The sequence below is a fragment of the Podarcis gaigeae genome, assembly GCF_964106915.1.
Source record: "Podarcis gaigeae genome assembly, chromosome: 1".
Classification (NCBI taxonomy): Eukaryota; Metazoa; Chordata; class Lepidosauria; order Squamata; family Lacertidae; genus Podarcis; species Podarcis gaigeae.
The window spans coordinates 97,271,238-97,294,109 of NC_139678.1; the positions used below are offsets into that span (position 1 = coordinate 97,271,238).

General features: G+C 43.2%; 2 protein-coding genes across 2 annotated transcripts in view; one reads left to right on the top strand and one right to left on the bottom strand.

The window, feature by feature from the left end:
* Positions 1-7,397: 7,397 nt before the first annotated feature.
* CXCR4 (C-X-C motif chemokine receptor 4) lies at positions 7,398-12,971 on the bottom strand. The gene is made up of 2 exons (XM_083728676.1): positions 12,713-12,971; positions 7,398-9,087 (listed from the first exon to the last, which is right to left on the bottom strand). The coding sequence occupies exons 1-2, from the start codon at positions 12,728-12,730 to the stop codon at positions 8,014-8,016; spliced, it is 1,092 nt and encodes a 363-aa protein (XP_083584802.1). The 5' UTR covers positions 12,731-12,971; the 3' UTR covers positions 7,398-8,013.
* Positions 12,972-20,228: 7,257 nt separating this feature from the next.
* THSD7B (thrombospondin type 1 domain containing 7B) overlaps positions 20,229-22,872 on the top strand; it is a 603,973-nt gene continuing 601,329 nt past the window's right edge. Inside the window, exon 1 of the mRNA XM_083703772.1 lies at positions 20,229-20,277. The gene's annotated coding sequence lies outside the window, so the exon portion shown is untranslated. The remainder of the gene's footprint in view (positions 20,278-22,872) is intronic.

The following is a 22,872-nucleotide window of genomic DNA, read 5'->3' on the forward strand; positions in this document are numbered from 1 at the left end:
TCTAGTCATGGAAAAGGGGATAGTGTTCATAGCACAGGTGTTACCTCTTCTGCATCCCTGATATCCAACCATACAGTAGAATATTTGCATAGGGGTATGTGCATGTAAATTGTGTTTGTAAGAGTCTAGCAGGCTTCCCAATATACTGTTTGTGTGAGCCTGAGGTCATGGACCATGTACTTGGCTGGGTTTGTGCAACCACTTTTGCCTTCGATCCTTGCCTATCATGACTTATCTGGAAGGAGGGGATAGCCATGGAGATAAACAATGTCTCAGTTCAAGAAGGATTGGTCCCAGGTTCCTGGTGAGGAGTGTAGCTGGGACTGGGACACACCGGGGCAAATTGGGGAATGGGAAGGAAGGTACTCATAGGGTGATGGAGGATGGCGAAGGTATGGGGGTCAGTGTACAGGAACCAGACCAGCAGGACTCATCACCAGAGACAAAGGAGCCTCTGTCCTCACAAACACAGTGAGCTCCAAGGCGTAGGTAACAGAGGAAGGAACACTCTAGGGCAGGCATAGACAAACCCTGGCCCTCCAGATATTTGGGACTACAATTCCCATCATTCATAGCTAAAAGGACCAGTGGTCAGGGATGATGGGAATTGTAGTCCCAAACATCTGGAGGGCCGGAGTTTGCCTATGTCTGCTCTAGGGAGGCTGAAACAGGTAAGGGCCCATAGCCCAACTCCCTAGCTGGCCAGGTGGGGCCTGCAAGCTGTGGGAGGAGGTGATTCCTCAGAACAAGTGAGGGTCACATGGCTCATGCTCATCAAGCCCAGGTGCTGTAACCAGCTTGCATAAAAGGGAATCTAAAAGGAAAGCAGAGCTGAGGTGCTGTTTCTGCTCAACTGCCCATGTTGATGGACCTTGGCTTCGATGCTCCTGGACCTCTTTTGGACTCTGCTTTGGGTTTGACTCTGGACTATATCCCGACTGCTGGACTTTAGACTTGGCTGACTTGGCTTGATCCTGGACTGTGTTTCCTGACCTTTGGACGCATGGCTTTTGATCTTTGGACTTGACATACTGACTTGCCACCAGGTAGGCCAAGGGTTCAGAACGGGGCTGTCTTTGAAAATGGTTTAGAAGCTTCAATTAGTGCAGAATGTAAGGAAAACACTGGGGCCTAGTTCGATTAGCAGAATACCTGGCACCTGGTGGGCTTTGTGTTGTGCTCAGGAATTGGCCTCTCCCTTTGGATGGTCAGTCAGAGAGGCCTACTGTCATTCTTGCTTCTTGCTCATGGTGTTGTTTTTTTTAGTTTCCCTCAGACAGTATGTTATTGTGTTACTGTTTACTTAAAGCTTTGTTTGACATATACGTGAGCTGCTTACTTTGCTGAAAGAAAAGAAGCTCTGCTGAAGAATAATGAATTTCCTAAACTTGGGTGAGTGAGGGGATATTCCCAGTCTGACAGGAGAAGCTTCAGTTAGTGCAGAATGCAGTTGCCTGACCGTTGACAGGTTTTGTTTTTCTTTCCTGAAAGAAAGTCTCGGCTCCATAAAATTCCCACTGATTACAAATGTCACTAATCCTGAATACTTTACTTCCATAAATCATCCGGGTGGATCAATGCGTTTTTTGTGTTCTAACAAATGGCAAGCTGGTCTTCAAGGACTTTTGGATCTGGCCTCCGGACGTTTAAATCACCAGGCATGCAAACTCTTCCTGAGGTTTCCTTTTCATAGGTTCTCTTGCTGGTAAAGGTCTGTTGTTTTTTATTCTGTTATACAGTCTCTTCCATTAGTTTCATGTGAAATATAAAGGCTGGCTGACTGCAAAGTGTAAAGGAGTGGCCGAAGTTAATACTGGAGTCTTGTGAGCATTTGCTAGCTGTTTGCTCTATATAAATTAGACAAACCACACAGGATCCATTGTTAGGGGTGGAATTAAAATGAGCCGATAGCATCTCAACAAGAAGACCTGGAGGTGGGCAGGTATCTTATTTCTAGATTGGTTGCAATATTGAACCAATTAATTATCTGGTACTGTTGTTTTATCTTCAATAGGACCACTTCAGACTATATTTTCTTTTGGGAGTTTGTTTTGTTATTGCTATTAATTCCCCTGGGAATTTAATTGAGGATTACATGACATCAGATGGGAGAGAAAGATGAGGTCAGAATTGAAGGAGGAAACATCAGGCTTGCATTTTAAATAAGAACAACAGAAAAAACAGCAGTTTTGTTCTTCATGTGAAATTACATTCACACACATCCTTGTGATGTTCAATTTACTCTAGAAAAGACATGCTTTGTTAGACCAGTGTTTCCCAACCTTGTGCCTCCAGCTGTTTTTGAACTACAACTCCCATCATCCCTGACTAGCAAGACCAGTGGCAAGGGATGATGGGTTACATACGCTTCAGGTTACAGACCCCGCTAACCCAGAAATAGTACCTCGGGTTAAGAACTTTGCTTCAGGATGAGAACAGAAATCGTGCTCTGGCAGTGCAGCGGCAGCGGGAGGACCCATTAGCTAAAGTGGTGCTTCAGGTTAAGAACAGTTTCAGGTTAAGTACGGACCTTCAGAACGAATTAAGGTAACCTGAGGTACCATTGTACATTATTTGTTTGATTTTCACATTTGTGATTTTCACACTGTGATTTCCTCATTCCTTCCAATTTCAGCCAAACCACAAGGTACTTGGAGCTGTATTAAACTCCCCCCCCCAAGCAGTAACTGTGAGACCCCTTGATTAGGGTTGGGCTGGATTAACCCTTTATATCCTGCTACAGCATACCCTCCAACATTTCTCTGATGAAAATAGGGACATCCTATTTAATAATAGTAATAATAATAAATAAATACTTATACCCCACCTATCTGACTGGGTTGCCCCAGCCACTCTGGGTGGCTTCCCAGATATTTAAAACATAATAAAACATTAAACACTGGTTTTTTTTCCCTATATAGGGCTGCCTTCAGATGTCTTCTAAAGGTTTTATACTTATCTCCTTGGCATGGGTATGGGTGGGTGTCACATAACTATTCTCACTTACTGAAATCAGTGCTGGATCTCATACTTTGTGGTCTGTACACATCCTGCACTGGCCCATCTTGTCTAATTTGCAAGTTGATTTCTCGTGTACAGAAGCTCTTGAAATGGAGTATGCATTCTTAGGGAGATCTTTTGTTCATTTACATACATGTGCGAAAACACCACTCTCCCTGGTCTTGGTTATTTTTTTAGGGTTGAGCATATATTGCTAAAAATGCATACGTTGCAAGCATTAGAAAACAGTTGCTAAAAGAGCCCACACTAGCAAACCATGCATACCACCCTCCAGTATAAATGACTGAAAATGAGAATCTTGCTTTTGTCATTCTAATATAATGGAACTATGAGTGTGTTGTGTTCACTCAGCTTTTGGAATATATTACACTCTGGTTTATTAGAAGCGGTGCATGTGATTTAATTTGAGTGACTTGCATTGGACTCTATGCAAATAGAACCAGAGTGCTGACCTTCTAAGGAACCTCGCTTCAGCAAAATGGTTTAAACATGAGTGCGGAAACAATAAACCATTTCAGCGCCAGCACAGTGTTTAGGTTTTTCTCAGTAAATTTGAATTGTTTCAAAGATCTGAGATGCTCTAAAAAGAAGGGTTGTGTGAGACAAGCTACTCCTTTCACAGAGGAAATAGCAATGCACTGTTGTATTCCCTGGGAAAAATATGTCTCTTAAAAGTAAAGCCGGAAAGGGACCCTTGGCTCCAGAGGCAAAAAGTGGCCTTCCGAGCTTCTCTCATTGGACCGACGTGATTCTTTCCAGGCTACACTCTTCATCAGCCTTGCTTCACTCTCTCTGTGAGTGCTCTTGCCTGGATGGAACATGTCTTTGAACTGATTATGTCTATTGCTTGCCTGGATGGAGGATAGAGGGCAAAGGGAGGATAAAGGGAAGGATGGCATCTGTTGCTCCACCCACTTTCACCTCTGGCTCCACCCAACACTGACATGTTGCCCTGGAAAGGTTGCTCAGATAATACAGCTCTTGAAAAATGCTCCCCAGCCATGGACTAAGGGAAGAGATAGTGAAGCTCCAGATAATGAGAACAACATACTGTGGTACCTCAGGTTAAGTACTTAATTCGTTCTGGAGGTCTGTTCTTAACCTGAAGCACCACTTTAGCTACTGGGGCCTCCTGTTGCTGCCACGCCGCCGGAGTATGATTTCTGTTCCCATCCTGAAACAAAGTTCTTAACCTGAAGCACTATTCCTGGGTTAGCGGAGTCTGTAACCTGAAGCGTATGTAACTTGAAGCGTACGTAACCTGAGGTACCACTGTACACCACAAGGCCAGTGTGAGAAAGCTTGCTCACTCATGTTGTCTTACTTTGATGCATCATTGTAATGAATAGAGCTTTGCTTAGCAGAACCTTCTTCAGTGCATGAGTTAAACTAAACAGTCAGAATCCAGAGTTGCTTTTTAAAGCTCTGTTCCTGACTGCCCAGCGTATACTCTACCACGGCAGGCTGTGCAGTTGCTTCTGGTGGCACAACTGAAGGCATGTCTGCTATGCCACCAGCATCATGCAAGTTTAATCTCTCTTTCTTCTGTGCAAACAGAAAGCATGCAGCAAACTTCTCTTTTCCATTACACATTTCCAGAGGCAATCTCTGTTTGGGTGCAGAGCCACCCAGCCAGCTGTGCTGGGAGAAATTACCCTTCCAAACGTTCAGCAACTTTCAGTGGGCCAACTTCCCTTGTGAACAGGGTTCAGGCTTAGAGGTAGAGCATTAGCTTTATGTTCAGATGGTCAAAGGTTTGATCCTTGGCATCTCTAGGTAGTGTTAAGGATAGATGTGTCTAAAACATTGGAGTTGTGCCAGTCAGCACAGCTAATACTGAGCTAGATGGATCAGTGGTTTGGCTCAGCACAAGACAGCTTCCAATTTTCCTTACCACCCCAAGTACATGAGTTATGTCATTATGTGCACAGACCCACACTATGTTTGATAACTCTCCCAGCCATATTTCCCCCCAATCTTGTATGTCAGTTTCTTCTAAAGAAATCTCAGCACACTCCAAGTTTCTCATCTCAGGAAGAAACTACGTGCGCGTGGGGGTCTCTCTCAACCCTTAAGGTTGTGCACGAAGGCTGATTTCCTGAAAAAAACATTGCAACCATGTCAAATGGTGTCATTGTGCCAGTTATATGGTGCATACGTTTAGTGAATGTGAGGGTGCTCCTGCTGTGAAAGGCTGTCTAAATAATTGACATCTCTCCCTTTTCATGATCATGCTTCCTCTTGCTTTGACCCCATGTCATTTCAGTCACATATCCTCATTGAAGCAGTGTGTTTAATTTATTATCATTTTAGGTACCAGGTAAATGCCTTTTTGTTCCCAGAGTCCTTTTAATTGCAGTGTTGTATCTTATGATTCTATGTTCTTCTACCAAATTGTTCCCCTTGTTATGATTTTGTAGTTAGCTGCTGTGCTTACGTTGCTGTTGTTTGTTACGATTTTGTAGCATTTATGACTAGTTTTTACTGTTTAAACTTTGCATTGCTCTTGGAATTCTGAAAAGGTTGGTCAGCTGCCCAGAAAACCAAGTTATATGGATAGCCAATAAATGCAAAAAATAACAATGTCAGTAAGCAAGCACTGCTGGTATGGATCAAAATAATATCCAGTCCAGCATTCAGCTTTCAACAGTAGTTCCAGAAAGTTCGTAAGTAGGGCATGAAGGCACCAGGGTCTCCCTTCTTTGTCCACAGAACTGGCATTCAGAGGTATACAATCTCTGCAGTGATCACAGCTAACATACATCCTGTGAAAAATGGGGACGTTGTGGGTCTACAGCTGTTGGACTCACAAACTCCCATAATTCCTTATGTGGAGAGCCACAGGTTTCCTATTCCTGCTTAGTTGCTTAGTCCCTTCCTATAGTCACTTAAAGTGAACCACATCCCCAAACCTTTGTTCAGCCAATTCCTTAAGTTAGCTACCAACTCCCTTTTTCTGGAAACTACAAGTAAGTCTTGCTTCATTAAACAAGTCTGTGTTCTAGAATTATGAGGGAGAAACATGTGCCTGCATCCACATCTTGTACAATCATATTATCTGCAGTTTCCTGTCAAAAAAGCCCTACTTGACAGTTACATTTGTTGTGCTCTATGAAACAACACCTGCAAAAGTGCTCAGTGGAGAATGCAAGTTCACCCAAAGCCATTAATGTCTCATCCCCAAAAGATCACTGTATAGGCCAGGGGGGCTTAAAGGGTGTCCCCGCCCCGCTTCCTGAGTGTAGGCCTATTACAAATACAGACAAGTTTCTTCTCCATTTAGTTTCAAATTGATTTAATGGAGGCAGAGACAAGTTTACACATACAGGATATGGTTAAAAAATTAAAATTAAAATTCTAGCCTTAATGTAAGAGGTGATATTAGTCAGCTACTTGCTGTCCTGAAATTATGGGAGCACTCAATTCCTCTTGACTTTTGCAATGCCTTTCAAGGGTGAGAAAATAATTCAATAACTTTGAAATTGTGCCAGAATAGCATTCTCTGAAAAAAAAAAAAAGAAATTGTTGTATTCTTTCTGGCTCTGTGCAATCAGAATTAAGTAACTTTGGTTAGAAAGAGGTGGTTTTGAGACATCAATGTGACTCTTGAGCCTGTAGCTCTCCCAACTTTGTTGGTTTACAACTCCCATAATTCCCAACCATTGGCCTTGCTGGCTGGGAGTAATGGAAGTTGGCAGTCCAACTGAATCTGAAGAACTACATTTACCACCCCCAACATAAACAGAAAGAGGCAATGGATGGGAGAGAGCAAACAGGGCAAGGGGAAAGTAGGTTTTTTTACTACTGCTGCTGCAAGGCTGTGTAAACAATAAACAAATCACCAGCATCCTAGGGAAAAAACACACAGAGAGATTGGGTTTGGTGTCAATGACCCCCAAACTCAAGACCGCAAATCAGAATCTAACCTTGGGAAGGAAGAACAATAGCTGATTTCACAGACTAGGGGCTATTTCATAGTACAGGGCAGAGTGGCTTGTGTAGACATGTAAAATGTTCTGGTGCAAGTCAGAAAAACAAAGTTTGGACTGTTTTACTCAATATTAAGGAATGGACATATAATATGGCATCACAGGTATCCCCCATCCCCAGCAATACTCAAGAATGAGAGTTTTGTCTAGAACCATGTTGTACCCTCCAGAATAGAATACAACCTCCATCAGCCCCACAGTATGGTCAGGGATGAATGTACCTGTAGTTTAACTTCTGGAGGGCACCAGGTTGTCTAGAATTTAAAATACCCTATTAATCCAAAATTTTCAAGGGCAGAAAAATAATAATAATTACTAACTGAAATTCCAAGCAAGACAAAGGGAAATAAATAAGGAGCTCCAAAATGAAAACAAGATCCCAAGTAGTTTTATTTTATCACAAACTTTTATTTACAACTTTACAATGGCAAAAGATTTACAAACCAATTTGCTATCAAAAGAGCACTTGACAAGAAGATACTTTGGTTGTAAGTGTCACTGGGTGCAATCCAGCTGCATTCAATTTTATGCATTTTGATATTTGCCTTCTGTAGGATGTGGATTGCACCCACTTTCTGCAATGAAATAAAACTAGTGTAAACCAAAACAGCTTATGCAATCTGGACCAGAGGCCTAAATATCCGTATAAAAGATTATGCCTTTTTTCAACCAGTACAATGAAAATACTTTTATATACAAAAAACTCAAACACAACTGTTATTCAACATCTGCACAACTAGACAGACAAGCAGTAAAACTTGTATCTCCTAGCCACATATTCAGGCCCTGCCTCCTAGACACACACACTCACGAAGATGTACAGTTTATTTTATAAATAAGTCCATTAAATCCCACAGAAAACTAAAAGCAAATACAACATTCCGTCTGGGAATAAACTTGTACATTATCTTGAAGGAGTTCAACCTCCAAAATCACGTAGAACAAATATATATAGAGAGAGTGTCCCAATTTTACAAATATTGAGAGAAAATAAAATATATTGTTAGCTGGAATGGAAACTCGAAGACTCCGACTCTGTCGAAACAGAAGAATGTCCCCCTCGCTTGCCTTTGGAGAGAATCTTAAGGCTTGAGCCTCTGCTAACAGAGGTCAAAGCATTTTGGGCAGATGTCTTGAATTTGGCACCCAGGAAAGCATAAAGGATGGGATTCAGGCAACAATGGAAATATGCTAGGGCTTCAGTAATGGCGATCCATTTGTGAACAACCTCCTCAAAGTAACAGCCGTTCTGGATGACTCCAAGGAAGACAAAAGTGTCTATGCTGATGCCAATGTAGTATGGTAGCCAGCAGGCAAAGAAGGCAACAATGAGGATGACTGTGGTCTTCAAAGCTTTGCGCTTCTGTTGGCCTTTTGACTGTGACAACTTGGAAATGATAATGCAGTAGCAAGTCAGGATTATAAGACCAGGCAGGATGAGGCCTACTATAATATGCTGAAACCTGAAGGAAATTGTCCAGGTTTCGTGAGGGTAAAATCGCTGGCATACGTATTTTACACCCGGCTCACCAGTGACCTTTGTGCTAGCAAAGATGATATCAGGCACAGTCAGAAGCAGAGCTGGTAGCCAGACACCAATGTAGACGATCCTTTCCGCCAGCAACTTCCTGGGTCTCTGGCTGTTGGTTGCATGCACAATTGCCAAGTATCGATCTAAGCTTATGAAGGCCAAGATCAGGACACTGCTATAGAGGTTGACCGTATAAATGCAATGGACTACTTTGCACAAGAAGTTGCCGAAGTACCAGCCAATCACGGCATCCACAGACCAGAAGGGCAAAGTGATTACAAACAGGAGGTCAGCCACTGAGAGATGTACTCGATACTTGTCAGTCATGCTCTTCAGCTTCTTCTGATAGCCCATGACAACAATAACCAAGCCATTGCCAATGATTCCCGTCAAGAAAATGATGGAGAAGATTGTGGGCAAGAAGATCCGGTTGAAATCGGCATTCTCCTGTCCAAAACATGCTTCTCCTTGGTAGTTGCCATCGTCACCAGAGCCGGTCTCATCAGTACTATTGTCAGAAAGGTCAAAAAAGTACGCAGAAGACAGCTGTAGGAGAATTAAAAGAAAAAAAAACAGTAGTTAGATGACAGCGAGAGAGCTTAGAGTTAGTGTACACTCACTAGCAGCAAGCGTCAATGTTGTATAGCAGATAGCACCTTAGATTTGATAACCAGGATTCAAATCCTCAAGAGTACCTTGAGGTGACCTTAAGCCACTAACTGTCAGTCTTTTCTTCTATGACTTTTAGGGAAATTAGAGTGATGGAAGCAGTGCTTTTGAGAACATTTATTATACTTTTATTAGTTGCAACAGACAGGGAAGGTAATCTTTTAATTGTTTATGCTTTGCTACGGTAGTGTACCCAAGGGTTCTGTCATTCTGCCTTTAAAGCTCCTAATTCTGCAACTATAAACAATAACAGCCTAGTTCCTTTTTGTAAACTTTCAATTTTTCTTAACATATAGACTACATATTTTAGTTTCCAAGAATGGTCAGTGACCTAACCAAAAACTAGGAAGAAAACATGAATCTTTCAAGACAAGAAATGGAAACTAGCTGCGCAAATTAGTTCCAGACTAATTTGGAATTTTTCAATTTCTTTCCCCGCTGTTCTTCAAACACAAGGAATTTCCTTCATGGATCACTAGATAAAATCTTGCAAATCATGTGCACATAGTGCAACAGGTGACAACTGTTACAGGCAAGTTAGATCAGAGCACATGTGATATACTTGCAATACTGTCAATCACTGCTTTCCATTGCATCTATGTGTAGGCTATGAACAAAATAGTACACAGTGGGGATCACATGTGGTCTGCAGGGTTTTTGTAGATGGAAGTGCTATCTATAAAGTCAAGTCATCATGACTGAAGTGATTCCCAGATGTACAGTAGAAAAATGAACATTAGTTCCCTATTTATCTTAATGACAAGAAGAAACTAATTTTAAAACAGAAGTAGGCATTATAATGGATTTACAAAAGCCACCCATAGAGCTTCAACTTGGGATATAAAAGCAAACATCCAGACTACCTTCAGTTTTTCCTCTATGGAATAAAATGCTGGTCAGAAAATTTGTTTATGAACCTGATGCAAGGTTTTTATACAAAGTTTTCATTAGCCATGCAGAGCACTGTGCTATACAGTTTCACATAATATGACCTGGAGGAGTCTAGGAAAGGGATAATGGATTACTGGTCCATTAAGAGGAAAATCCAAGAACATCCATAGGGCCAACTCAAAGGACCTTTATTAGGGCCTACCAACAAGTTACAATGAAGTGGGGAAACCTGTGACTTAATGGAAACTCACTGGGTTGGATGTTGAGCAAAACAGAGAGAGAGAGAGAGAGAGAGAGAGAGAAAGAAGGGGGCAGAGAAGAAATAATGAGGATGTTGGGCAAAATGGACAAGCCTAAGTCCTCATGCGATTACTGTTCCCCCGTGGCTGTTGCATAGGACTGTGTGTCAGTAGGAGGGAAAGGACATTTTTCAATTTTGCCCGCCAACAGAAGAAAAAAAAAAAAGAGAGAAGTAGCAAGAGAAAGGGCATCTTAGGAAACCACCAGCCAAGCAGACAGGGAAAGAAAAGCAAGGGGAGGGCGTGGCCATCTAGGTACAGCCCCTGCCCTCTCAGGCATTGAGGTTTTTTCCCCAATCTCTTGCACAAGCTTGTGACATGAGAAGGGCATCTCAGGAAACCACCAGCCGTTTGAACACTCAGACAGCGAATAACAGCCAAGGGAGGGAGTGGCTACCTGGGCGCAGCTGCTGCTACCCAAGACTTTGAGATTCCCTCCACCCTCTGCATCTCTTGCACAATCTTTGCTCTCACCCTTCAACAGAACTCAAGCAACTTTGTAGGCCAATTCAAAGCACATATATTTTTATTTGGGCCACAGATTTATTTATTTTTAACAACTTTTAAAAAGGAGGCCATCCTGGATCAAACCAGAAGCGCCAACATTGCTTTCCAACAGAGAAATCTCTTCCCCAAGCAGAACACAGATGTTCAAACTGCAAATGAACTAGGACCCTTTAGATCTTAACATCTCCAAGCATGCAAGGGCTCAAAAACTTATTCAGGAATTTTTGTTGAGGTCTAGAAATCCTTTGCTGAATGTTAAGTAATCTTTTGAACCAAATCTGTTACCCATTTAGCTAATGAAAGTTGGTATTATTCTGTCATGGATGCTTTAGTTGAGATTCCTGCATTGCAGGGGGTTGGACTAGATGACCCTTGGGATCCCTTCCAACTCTACAATTTGATGATTCTAAACAGCCATTGGCCACCTGGTGTGATACACCCTCCATGCAAACTTACACAAATCACAATATTCCGCTAGCTAACCTCCGCCACCCTTTGGCTCCACCTCCCTAGTCTTAAACGGATCCATCATACAGATCCCGCTGCGTGTTTAACTTGGGACAGGTCAACTTAAGAAGAAATAGTTACTGCTCATAATGACGAAAGGCTGCAGTCCTAAACCCTCTAATCTGGGAGTGAACTCCACTGAATTAAGGCAGGGCTCACTTCTGAGTAGACATAGCCCATTTCTAAATATGAGTTCCCACTGTCTTCAGGAGAGTTCTGCACCATTCCTCTGGTTTTGTAGCAATGCAAGCTTACGACTGAAGAGAACTGGAAAGGCAAGGCGGCTCCAAGAGTGCTCAAACGCGCTCGATCCACCTAACTTTTCCTCGCTTTGTGCAGCCAAAGCGAAGTCCCCGCGTTTCTAACCGCGCGCAGGGAAGACGGGAGAGCCACCGCCAAAGTTTCGCCGCAGAATAATCCTTCGGAATTCAATAGGATGCAGCTATAAACAAGCAAAGGGGTGGTGGTGAGCTGCTTTCTCCCGTAACTGGCTCCCAAGCCTAACAGAGACAGAAGGCATGCCCAAAAAAAGTTTTGTTTTTTGGGGGGCAATATGTAAACGAGACATTTTTTAAGGGCAAGCTGCCGTTTTAGTTAAGTGATTCATGCCCTTCCCCCCGCAACAGGTTCCTCGGGCTGCAAACCACGCGCGCACCCCGCCAGAGGTCCATCTACGATTCTACTTATTATTGCGTTGTGGGGAAGATTTCAAACCGCCAACCCCAACTCGCGCACATTTACGTGCAAGCAAGTCGCGATCCTGTCCATGGAATTTCTCCCTAAGGGAAACTGAAAAAAGGACGCACGGAAGGGTGCACGAGCACGCGCTCCACGGCCGCCTCGACCCCCAGCCTTAAAAAAGAGAGCAAAGTCCGAGGGGCGACTTTTCTACAGTCTCTTGCAAGGCTATTGTGCCGGCTATTAGTGCAAGGTGCAGTCCCGATCTACTGCCAAAGGGCGAGAATCTGCTTTATTGTAAGAGTCCCTAGGAGCGAGCGAGCGAGCGAGGAGCCTTAGTTCAGAAGCAGATTTGCTTGCAAAGAGAAATGAGCGCGCTCCCATCTCTTCGCCTCTTGGAGAAGCGGAGGCGTCATCCACGTCCAATACGATTACTATTATGATTATTACCGCCGAAACAGCCGCTTGGCTGTGCGTGGGCTCTCCCTCATTTCCCGCGAGATGCCGCTTAGTTAGGCAACGCGCGCCACTGGAAAGCGGCATCTCCGCAGCCCTCCAGTCCCAACACTCTTTCTCATTCATTCAGTCCTTCCACCCCTCCGTCGTCGCGCCACACTTACACCCGCGCTCCGATCCATGGCTCCCGTGCTCTCTCGGCACAGCCTCGCCTCGCCACTTGCAGCTGCCGAACCAAACACAAACAAACTAAAGTTCTCGCGCCGGCGCCACCCGCGCTCCTTATAAAGGCGCCCTCCCCTCGGAGCCAGCCCGCAAGGCAGCAGGCGCCTCCTCCCAAGTCCGTAAGGGAGGGGTAGGGTGGGGATCGCGGTTAAGAGTAGGAGGGCGAGCAAGCGAGCGATCGGCAGAGCGTGCAAAGGAGGTACCCCGCGTGGTGCCTGAGCATGCGCCGAGGGACATCGCCGAGCTTTTCTTGCATGAGGTCGTCGCCGCGGACTACACGCCTGGGGGGAGGGAAGTCCCTAATGGATTTGCAAGGGATGCAAATCCTTTCACTTACGTTTGCCCACTGAGTCTACAGCTCCGCTTAAGAGGGCTTCGTTTTCCAGAATCCAAGGCTGAGGACTGAGTTCCTGTCTTCTGTATCGCCAGGGATTCCACGTATACTAAAAGAGGGAAGCAACCCAAATCAGACCCCAGAGAAACATTGTTAGCAACGAGAAGAGAAAGCCAGCCTTAGAAGATGCAGATCATGTTCGTTTTAAGGAGAGGTCTCCGAAAGCGACAGGCCAAATTTACATAGTCATAGTTTGCTCTTTGTCCGTCGTTTGGTAGTCAGTGAACATGGAGGTGTTGTTCCCCCCCCCACACCATCTAAACTTGATGCGTAATCTATAAAAGTTGCCAAAGCTTCAATCCTGTACATGTTTATTTTCAATTAGTCTGTTGAACTCAAATGACAGTTGCATACATAAGAATGGGTTGCAATAAGAGTAAGCAAGGAAAATGATGTTGATAATAATAATAATAATAATAATAATAATAATAAATTAACAACATAGTGCCAAATTAAGGAAGATCCAATTAGAAAACTTTTTATCAACACCCACAATACCGGAGAGATGTGAAATACCGCATTAACTAGCACTGGTGAAGCCTTTGTTTGCCTTGAACAGGCAAGGATCATGTATGCTTTTCATTCGTACAATTCTAGCAAAAAAGTCTTTGTCACAACTGTGGTCATCTTAATCCCGGTGTGTACTGCTAGTTAGGTGTGTTATACGTGCGCGCGCACACACACACACACTGCTTAACAGTTGGAAACTAATGCAGAATCACTGGTTTCATTGCACTTGTTTGCAGCACTTTCCATGCATAAGTTTGTTATTGCTGCCACAATTTGTTGTGCATTTTTTTTTGCAACCATCACTATACCTTGTGGCAAAGAATTTCATACATTAACTACTATGAGCTGTGTGAAAAAGTCGTTTAGCTGTTGTTACTGCCTTTCCAGTGTTTTCAGAGAGAAACAATTGCCACACTCGCCTTCCTTTAGACATTGTTTTTTTCCTCCTTGAACCTAACCTCGTAAGCCTTTTTTCATATGAACTTCTGGACTTCTGATATTTTTTGTTGCTTTCTGTATAACCTGCAGTTCTTCGGGGGGGGGGGGGCATAGCTCTGTAGGATCTTGGTGCGCCGCTGCTTCAGGAGCACAGATCTACACTGATCTACATGATTGTTGACTGGGCCAATAAGTAGGTTGCACAAGTGACTTAAGGTGGGTTGCACCTGTGGCATTTCATTTCCTTTTTTTAAAATAGAAGTGGAAAAATATGGAGAAGGAAGTTTTACACAGGCCTCCCCAGCTCTTGGGAATTGCAGTTCCCATACTGAAATACTGAAGGTTTTCTAGGCAGGACTGTTAGCAGTGTAGGTAAGGATGGGGAAAGGTGACAACGTGAAAAGAGGGACATAGAAGTCAAATCATTAAATTGGGTCCTACACTGCTGGTTTAGCTAAATGTTTTGGAGAGCCCAAGGACTGAAGCAGAAATGTTTCACCATCCAATTTGAACCTGTCTTATGAATTTCAGTGATAAGGACATCTTTGATAGAAGTCTACTGATCTGATAGAATGACAGGTGACTTCATTTACAGATTTTTCTGTAGGACGTACAAACCACTCTAAAACAGGTGTGGGGAGCCTCAGTTCCACCTGACAGTATTTTACTGTATTGTTTTGATATGTTTATTGTGCTAAACCATCCTGGGGCGTTCTCAACAAAGAACAATATACAGTGGACGCTCGGGTTGCCAACGTGATCCACGCGGGTTGCAATTCGGCACTTCTGTGCATGTGCAAAGCATGATTTAGCACTTCTGCGCATGAGCGACCACCGAAACCCGGAAGTACCCTGTTTGGTACTTCTGGGTTTTGGTGGTCCATAACCTGAAAAAACCCAACCTGAAGCATCTATAACCTGAGGTATGACTGTATGAAGGATAGATAAATAAATACACAAATCTCTTGCTTCTCCCAGTTTCTTTCCAACTTTGCTCACTTCTTGCTTTTGGGCCTCATCCAGCACTGGCATGCAGCCCTTGGAAAGTTCCCTGTGAGGGAATGAATGGTCTGTCAGGCTGAAAAAAACTTTCCCCCTCCTAAAACCAGCATCATAATAATCAGTATTCCTGTCTCTCCCTCCCCAGTCCCATGTTTATAACTGGAAATGGAAACCAAAGAACTTGCTTCACAGCAAATGGGCATGTTGGGACACAACCTGGATCTCCTGGCCTTGAAGCTCACCCTTTGGCAGGTGGGCCAGAGGCAACTGTCTACAGCCGGCATAGGCAAACTCCAGCCCTCCAGATATTTGGGACTACAATTGATGGAAATTGTAGTCCCAAACATATGGAGGGCCGGAGTTTGCCTATGCCTGGTCTACAGACTTTTCTCTAAACTACTATTTACTCTAGACTAGAGTATTTACTTACAGGTCCAGCAATAAAGTCAAGGTTTGCTACACTGAATTGGCACAGAGGCTGGTTGTCCCCTCCTATTCTACTTTGCTGGTTCACAAATTAAGCTCATTCAGCAGTCAAAAGAAGGTCAAAGGTGACTTTATTGGTTCGATGAAAAACTCCCTTGAAGGCAAGGGTCTTCAAGAATGGAGTTTTCAAATGTCAATGACTATAAGATCGATCATTCATTTATTTGGGAATCGGAACTGTGCTCTGCTGCTTTTGATGAAACTTAGGGTTGCTTGAAGTATTAGGCGTTTTCTTCGAGGACAGAATAGGGGAACCACCTCCCTCCCCTCCCAAACCAATATGCAGATAACAACACACAACCATTTCACTGAGTGTGCACATGTGGGGAAAAGGTGATTGGTTGTGGCTTCTCATAAGAAGTCAAATCCATGCATGAGTTCCATGCTTTTTATGATATCAATGTGTTTGCTTCTGTGTAGAAAACATGACCTGTTTGAAGCAAACCTTACTTACCAGTCAATGGCTTAGTACTGCAGCCTTGGAGTGGAGTCCACAACTCATTTGTCTGGCATTAATTTCACTGGAATTCCTCCACAGTTAGTAGTTTTGGGATTATGGTCTTTTGGAGTTGGCTTTTAAAAAATGTATAGTCCCTGTTGTTACTCAAACTATATTTAAGGGATGGGGGGGGATTGTCTGAAAAGCTTCTTTTGAAAAGGAGTAGAAGTCTGTGATTAATGATTTCCAAAGCAATAAAAGAGGTGGCTATGTCAGCAAAAGCATCTCATTCTCTGTGTGTGCAACAAATCTTTTCTGAAAAAAACAGCACTTTTCCTCATTTGTTGATTGCATTAAATGCTCTGCTACCATGGAATAGGTTGTGAAAATTAGAATCAAGTCTACTTGTTAGAAGTTTTTGAAAACGTGCAATTTACAGTGTGGAACCTTAAGTGCCTTTACAATAATAGCATATCAGGCATCTGTGAATCATTAGCACACACTTGTTGAATGATTACAAAATGTTTATGACATTCGCTGATGAACGAAGTGTGACACTTAAATGTAACTGCTGAAATGGTTGACTAGCTTTTGAAAAGATGAACTAAAAGCGTCTTTAGTCACATTATTCTATAGATATAAGAGTCAAGTTTATGGCAGCAGGAGTCTTTGTTGCATCCGTGTCCTTGCCATGAACAGAAAGAGCACTTCCACTCACAGTGGAGGCATCAAGCAGCATCCTATGGTCCTATATGTTGCAGCTGTGTCACCTCTGTTGCTGCAGCCAGATGGAATGGTTACTAATAGCTGGCAACAGAGAGGAAGGAGGAGCCAAAGGGGCCTGTTTTCACTGCTGAGGAGGATGGGAGTGGGCCCTGGGATAATGAAAAACAAATGTTCTGTTACACCTCTCTTTCTGCGGCAGACAAATGGAATGGAAAAGGTATCCCCTATTCCAGACATAGGCAAACTCGGCCGTCCAGACGTTTTGGGACTACAACTCCCATCATCCCTAGCTAATGGCCAGTGGTCAGGGATGATGGGAGTTGTAGTCCCAAAACATCTGGAGGGTTGAGTTTCCCTGTGCCTGCCCCATTCCAACCATGACACTGTACCAAGGGAGGTATGCACCACTATTGTCACCCGACTATTCCTACTTTTGATTGCGATTCTTCCATTTTGCTCATCCAAACCATGTGCTTGTTACTGAGTGACTACTGTCTAATGGCCTGTGCAATGAAGGCATGCTGTGTGCTGTGTAGCAGAAGCAAGACTATTTTCTCTATGGCTCCCTTTGTGGCCTCCAGCAAAGCACTTAACCCCTATGCCTTAACTCATCCATCTGTAAAATGGGATAATGCTGTTTTAAGTGCCTCAGAGGGGTATTGTGTGAGCTAATTTGATGCCTGGAAATCACCTTGTAAATGGACAGAGCTGTATTTCAGAGTCCCAAACAGAACTCAGAAGGGAACCCCAAAGAAGGCCGTGGTCTTATTTTCTTCCATTGGGTAGGGTGTTATGTTCAAGAGGAAGAAAAATCTGCTCTCCTGTGGGATAATTTACTGCTTGCTAAGACTGAGCTGACCCTGACAAAATGCTTTTGAGCAACTCAGTTAATCTTTCTAGCAAACACGTCTCCATTTGTGTGCCAGCACAAGCTGACAGTTTTATCTCTGAGGATTACATAGCAGGGCAATGCAGGATGCATTTCCAGGACGTTTCCAGATCTGACATCAGATCAGGATTAGGAAGACAGTCAAAATGATAGGCATTATTACCTGACTTGTGTCATTGCTTCACCTTGAGCAACAGGTCCTCTTGGCTCAGACTTGCTTAACCAGACATGACTCTGGCTTTCTTCCTGATGTGAAAGTTCCATGAAAACTCTTCAAGGTGTTGGTCAATGTGAATGGCAAGTTACAAGTTGAATAGGCTTGTTTTGAAATCTAATTTTGGGCCTTTATTTAGTGCTAAGCACAATTTGATTTTGCCTGTACTGAAGAATGGTTATTATGACCTATTTAGAAGATCCCATAAGAGGAGCCCTGCTGGATTAGGTCAAGAATTCTGTACTTCCAACAATGTACTAGATGCTTTCACAAAGCCCATTACTTGCCAGGCCATAAAGGTGACAGCTCTCACTTCATCCTATACCTTCATCAAATGGTGTTCAGAAGTATGCTGCCTCTGTAGATGGAGACCAAGTTTAATTTCCATGGCTATCATATGAACATAAGAAGAGCCCTGCTGAATCAGGCTAGAGGCCCGTCTAATATAGCATCCTGTTATCACAGTGGCCAACCAGATGCCTATGGGAAGCCTACAAGCAGGACCTGAATACAACAGCACTCTTCCTCCATGTGATTTCCAGCAACTGGTATTCAGAGACATATTGCCACTGATAGTGGAGTTAGAACATAGCCATTGTGGCTAGTAGCCACTGAGATCCTTAACTCCCCCTTCCTTTTTTTTTTTGTAATCCCAAATAGCCAGGAGAGGTCTAGCAATCTTTGGGTGGTTGCCATACAATGGTTGGTGAGCTATGTTGAGTTTGGTGGGTCACCAACCGTTCCATGGTTTGGAAATAAAGGAGAAATTAAGCTGAGCCTACAGCATGGAAGAGATTGATTCTTGTGTCCCCCAGGACTTGACAAACATCAAAACTGTGTTATGTCTAGGAGGTATCTCTGAAGTGGTTTGTTCAGAACTAAACACAAGGTTAGAAAAATAGTACACTGAACAGTAGTTGGTATGCTAAAAATATCTTGGGTACAGTCTGCTCAGGACGTTGTGTGCTATCAGATACTTTGATACCCGTTTCAAAACAGGAAGAAATACTGGTACATCTGAGGGACCCTGAGGATAAGTCGACTACCTGCCTCATTGCTTCTAGAAAGGTCCCCTGCTGTCGCTTAGGGCAACGTAACCATGGACACGCTCACTCATTTGTTGCTTTGAGTTCCGCTGTCTAAAAATTGGCGCAACTCCCAGTTCAAAACCACATTGGTCTTTAGGTATTAGGTAATCATATGGGCGTAATGTTTTTAACCGTTTTTTTGTGGTCAAAGGCATGGCACAGACAAATTTGCTCAGATAACTATTATGCCATCAAGAAGAATAACCCTAGGGAGGGATTAACTCTGGCATGGCCAAAATCTGAAATCAAACCAAGAAACCACTTATTGTACAGTTAAGAAGCGCTGAACAAATAGGCATATAAATGTATGTTTGAAAACATGTGGTATATAGCAGCCAAGGGACTTCTGAAGAACTTTAGTCCTCTTTGTTCTCTGATCTGAACACCCCTGGCAATCTGGAGCTGTAACAAAATCTATTTCAGTTTTGCTGCTGAACACCTGTGCACGATGGAATGGACCTGTGGCTAGCAAAAGCTTGTAAAAGCTGTAAACAACCAGTTGGTCCAAAAGATACAATGCCACCTGGTCTTTTTATGATGGATATGTTGACGGTGACAATTTTAAAATGTATTTATTATATTAATGAGAGCATTTAGATATTGGTGATTACATCATGGAAATAAGCTTTCTCCACATCCTCCCACCACTCCCTCTTGTGATTCAGGGCAAATCAACCATAACTTGTTTCAAACACCTTTTAAAAACTTGTTTGTATAATCAGGCTTCCCCTAATGTTTTATTCCCCCCCCCCCCCAGTATCTGCTTAGTGTTGCGATTCAGTATTTTATTGTATTTTGATACCATGTATTTCTTAGACTTAAGCTGTTTTTTTTTTAAAAAAATCTCTGTACTTTTTCTTATAAACTGGTTATAGAGATATATAAATTGCATGCATGATAATATACTGTCTTTCTGGCAAATCGTTCGGGGGGGGGGGGGCTTATAGTCTAGGAGGTATAATACAAAAAGAGAAAGAAGCAAATTCAGGCACCAGCAAATTGTGTGTGTAAGCAAATGGCAATTGGTCTCAGGCAGCTGGATGAAGGGGCTTTTCTCTCTCTCCTTCTCCATCTGATGTATTTAAAGTGGATTGGCTCTTGATGGGGTCAGTCATGTGGTGAGAATTGCCCTGGGGTAGTTGTCCCAGCTTAACCAATGGAAGAACCTCTCACATTTCCTTGGATGCAACCAGGTGATATATTTAGCACCACCAGTATATCTGGCCCTTTTATGTCACAGGCACATAAACAAAAGAGATATATCTCCTTCTGACAGTGGGGAAAGCAAAACTGAAGAAGAGAGAAGGTGGTGACTGAGGTAACAGCATTGACTTGGTGTTGATTTGCATTCTACGGAAATACAAATATTGCTAAAAATATTGATTTTTGTGTTTAAATCCTGCCCTTGCTTTAAGGTGCTTAGGACAATGCTAAGCAGTGGCCCATGTGGTGGAACAGCTTCCTTTATTGGGGTTGCATGGGATCCTCTGCAGGAATGGTTATGTTTCTGTGTCTGCACAGACCCGCCCTTCCTATTGCCCTGCTCTTAGCCCATCCCTATCCAGGTAAGCAGCAGCGATGCCCATACGGGCTACAATGCAATGCTGTAAACACATGTTCTTTCCCTGCTTTCCATTTGATACTCAAAACAACCCAGTGAGTCAGTTTAGACTGAGACATGAGTCCCCCTAAAGTGTTATTCACATGAATGGGGCCCATGCATTAAAATGGGGGCTGATGGTCCTGCCCTTGATGCCACACATCTTTCCTGGCTCCCTCCTTTCGCATCCATGAATGGAACATGGGCATTTGAGCAGAGGAGGAAGCCTCTGCATGTAGACTTCCATGGGTGCCGGAACCCTGTACCACTGGGATTCTAGCTCTCATGGAAGCTCATATGTATAGGCTTCTCCTGCTGAGACACCCACACTCAGGTCCCACGCCTGAGGACACCATGCAGAATGGGGGCAGAACCAGCAGCACAGCCCCACTGCCCCTTTGGACACATGGACCCCCTTCACGTGTAATGTATGGTATAGTGATTGTCCCAAGTTTTATGACTGACCAAGGATTTAGATCTGGCTCTCAGCGTTCCTCATTCAGTACTTCTAAGTGGTATCCCACACTGGGGTAATATACCTAACAAATATGGTGTGTGAAGTGCTTCCCCATGCAATGCTGCAAAAGTACAAATAGTGCAAATAGTCAAATACAGGGGAAGATAGATCAGGAAAGCACTTTACAACACTTTAAAAAAAGGATTATAGGTAGTACATAGTAGCTGCTTAATTTTAAAAAATTCTGACATGTAATGTAGAGAAATGCTGATTTATGTCGGCAGATAAAAGCCCCATTTGCACTATAATTTCAAAGCAGCACCATATCACTTTAAAGAGTCTTGGCTGCTCCCAAAGAATCCTGGGAATTGTGGTTTGTTAAGGATGCTGGAAATTGTTAGGAGACCCCGTATCCCCCTTCCAAAGCTACAGTTCTTAGAGTTGTTAAACGATTGATCCCTCTTCCTAGGGAACTCCGTGAATCGTAGCTCTGTGAGGTGAATAGGGGTCTCCTAGCAACTTTCAGCATCTTTAATAAACCACAATTCCTAAGATTCTTTCGGAGCGGCCACAGGTATTTAAAGTGGTATAATATTGCTTTGATTGTATAGTGCAGATGGGACCAAAGGCCAGCCCATTATACTCTGATGTGGGTAATTGTCCAATGTTGCCTAAGGAAAAAGCACATCAAGAAGGAAAGGGAAGAGAAGAGAGGAAGAGAAGAAAACACAATAATATTTGTACCCCGCCTATATGACTGCCCCAGCCACTCCGGGCGGCTTCCAGCTTATATAAAAACACAGGAAAACGTTAAACCTTAAAAAGCTTTGCTATACAGGGCTGCCTTCTGTTATTCAGTATATTTCAGGAGGGACTGTAGCTTAGGGGTAGAGCACATGCCTTGCATCCATGGCTTCTGTTAAAAGGATCTCATAATGCCAAAGACTTCTGCCAGAGCCTCTGGCGAGAGATGGTCCATCAGTACTGGGCTAGGTGTACAAATAGTCCAACCTTGTCTAAGGCAGCCTTCCATGTTAGCTCCTTTAATAATTTACAGACAATATGATGAACTGGCATCTCTCGTTAAAAACATCTCACATACAGTGCGAATAAAAGGTCAGTGTTACTCAATTATCTGTATGTAAAGTGATAGCTGTGCAGAAAAGATATCTCATAGAACTCATCTGACGTATGTGTCTGCTTTCTCCAAAGGGAGTTTTAAGAAATACAGAAGAGTTTTAAAGGGCATAAAGAGACTGCGCCTCCTGTCATTGTTCTGAATGTAGGAATTGAAATAAAAAGGGTTGTGTGAGAGAATGTGTGTGTTTTGAGGCAAAATAGGGAAAAAAATGAGGAGAACCAAGTACAGTCAAGAAAGACGAAGTAAAAATAAGCCCATAAGAAGAAAACAGGAGTTGCGGGTAGGGAGAGAGGCAGGAGCCCAGGCCACTGAAGGGCAATGGACAGAGAAAAAGAAAGATGACCTTAAGGATTAGGAAGGGCCTCATCTGCAAGGTGCAATAAAGGGGAAGATGGCATTGCTGTAGCATATCCGTCCCATTTATGAAATACTGTTGCAGGGCTGTTTTATGCAAGTCTCAAGGTGTCTTTCTCTTAAAATATTCACATGGTGAGCTGCAAAAAGGGCTCCCAACATGATAAAATGGCAAGGCATGTCTCACCCTGGAATATGTTATAGAAAAAACCTTTTTTCTGGATGTGTTATTTACAACTTTATCATGTTGTGAGTAGGCTTACACGACCATTTTATCATGAGAAATACCAAGGGGGAAGCTTACATTAGACTGCGCTTCTTTTTGAATCAGCCTGCCTTTAAGAGGACAATGGTACCTCGG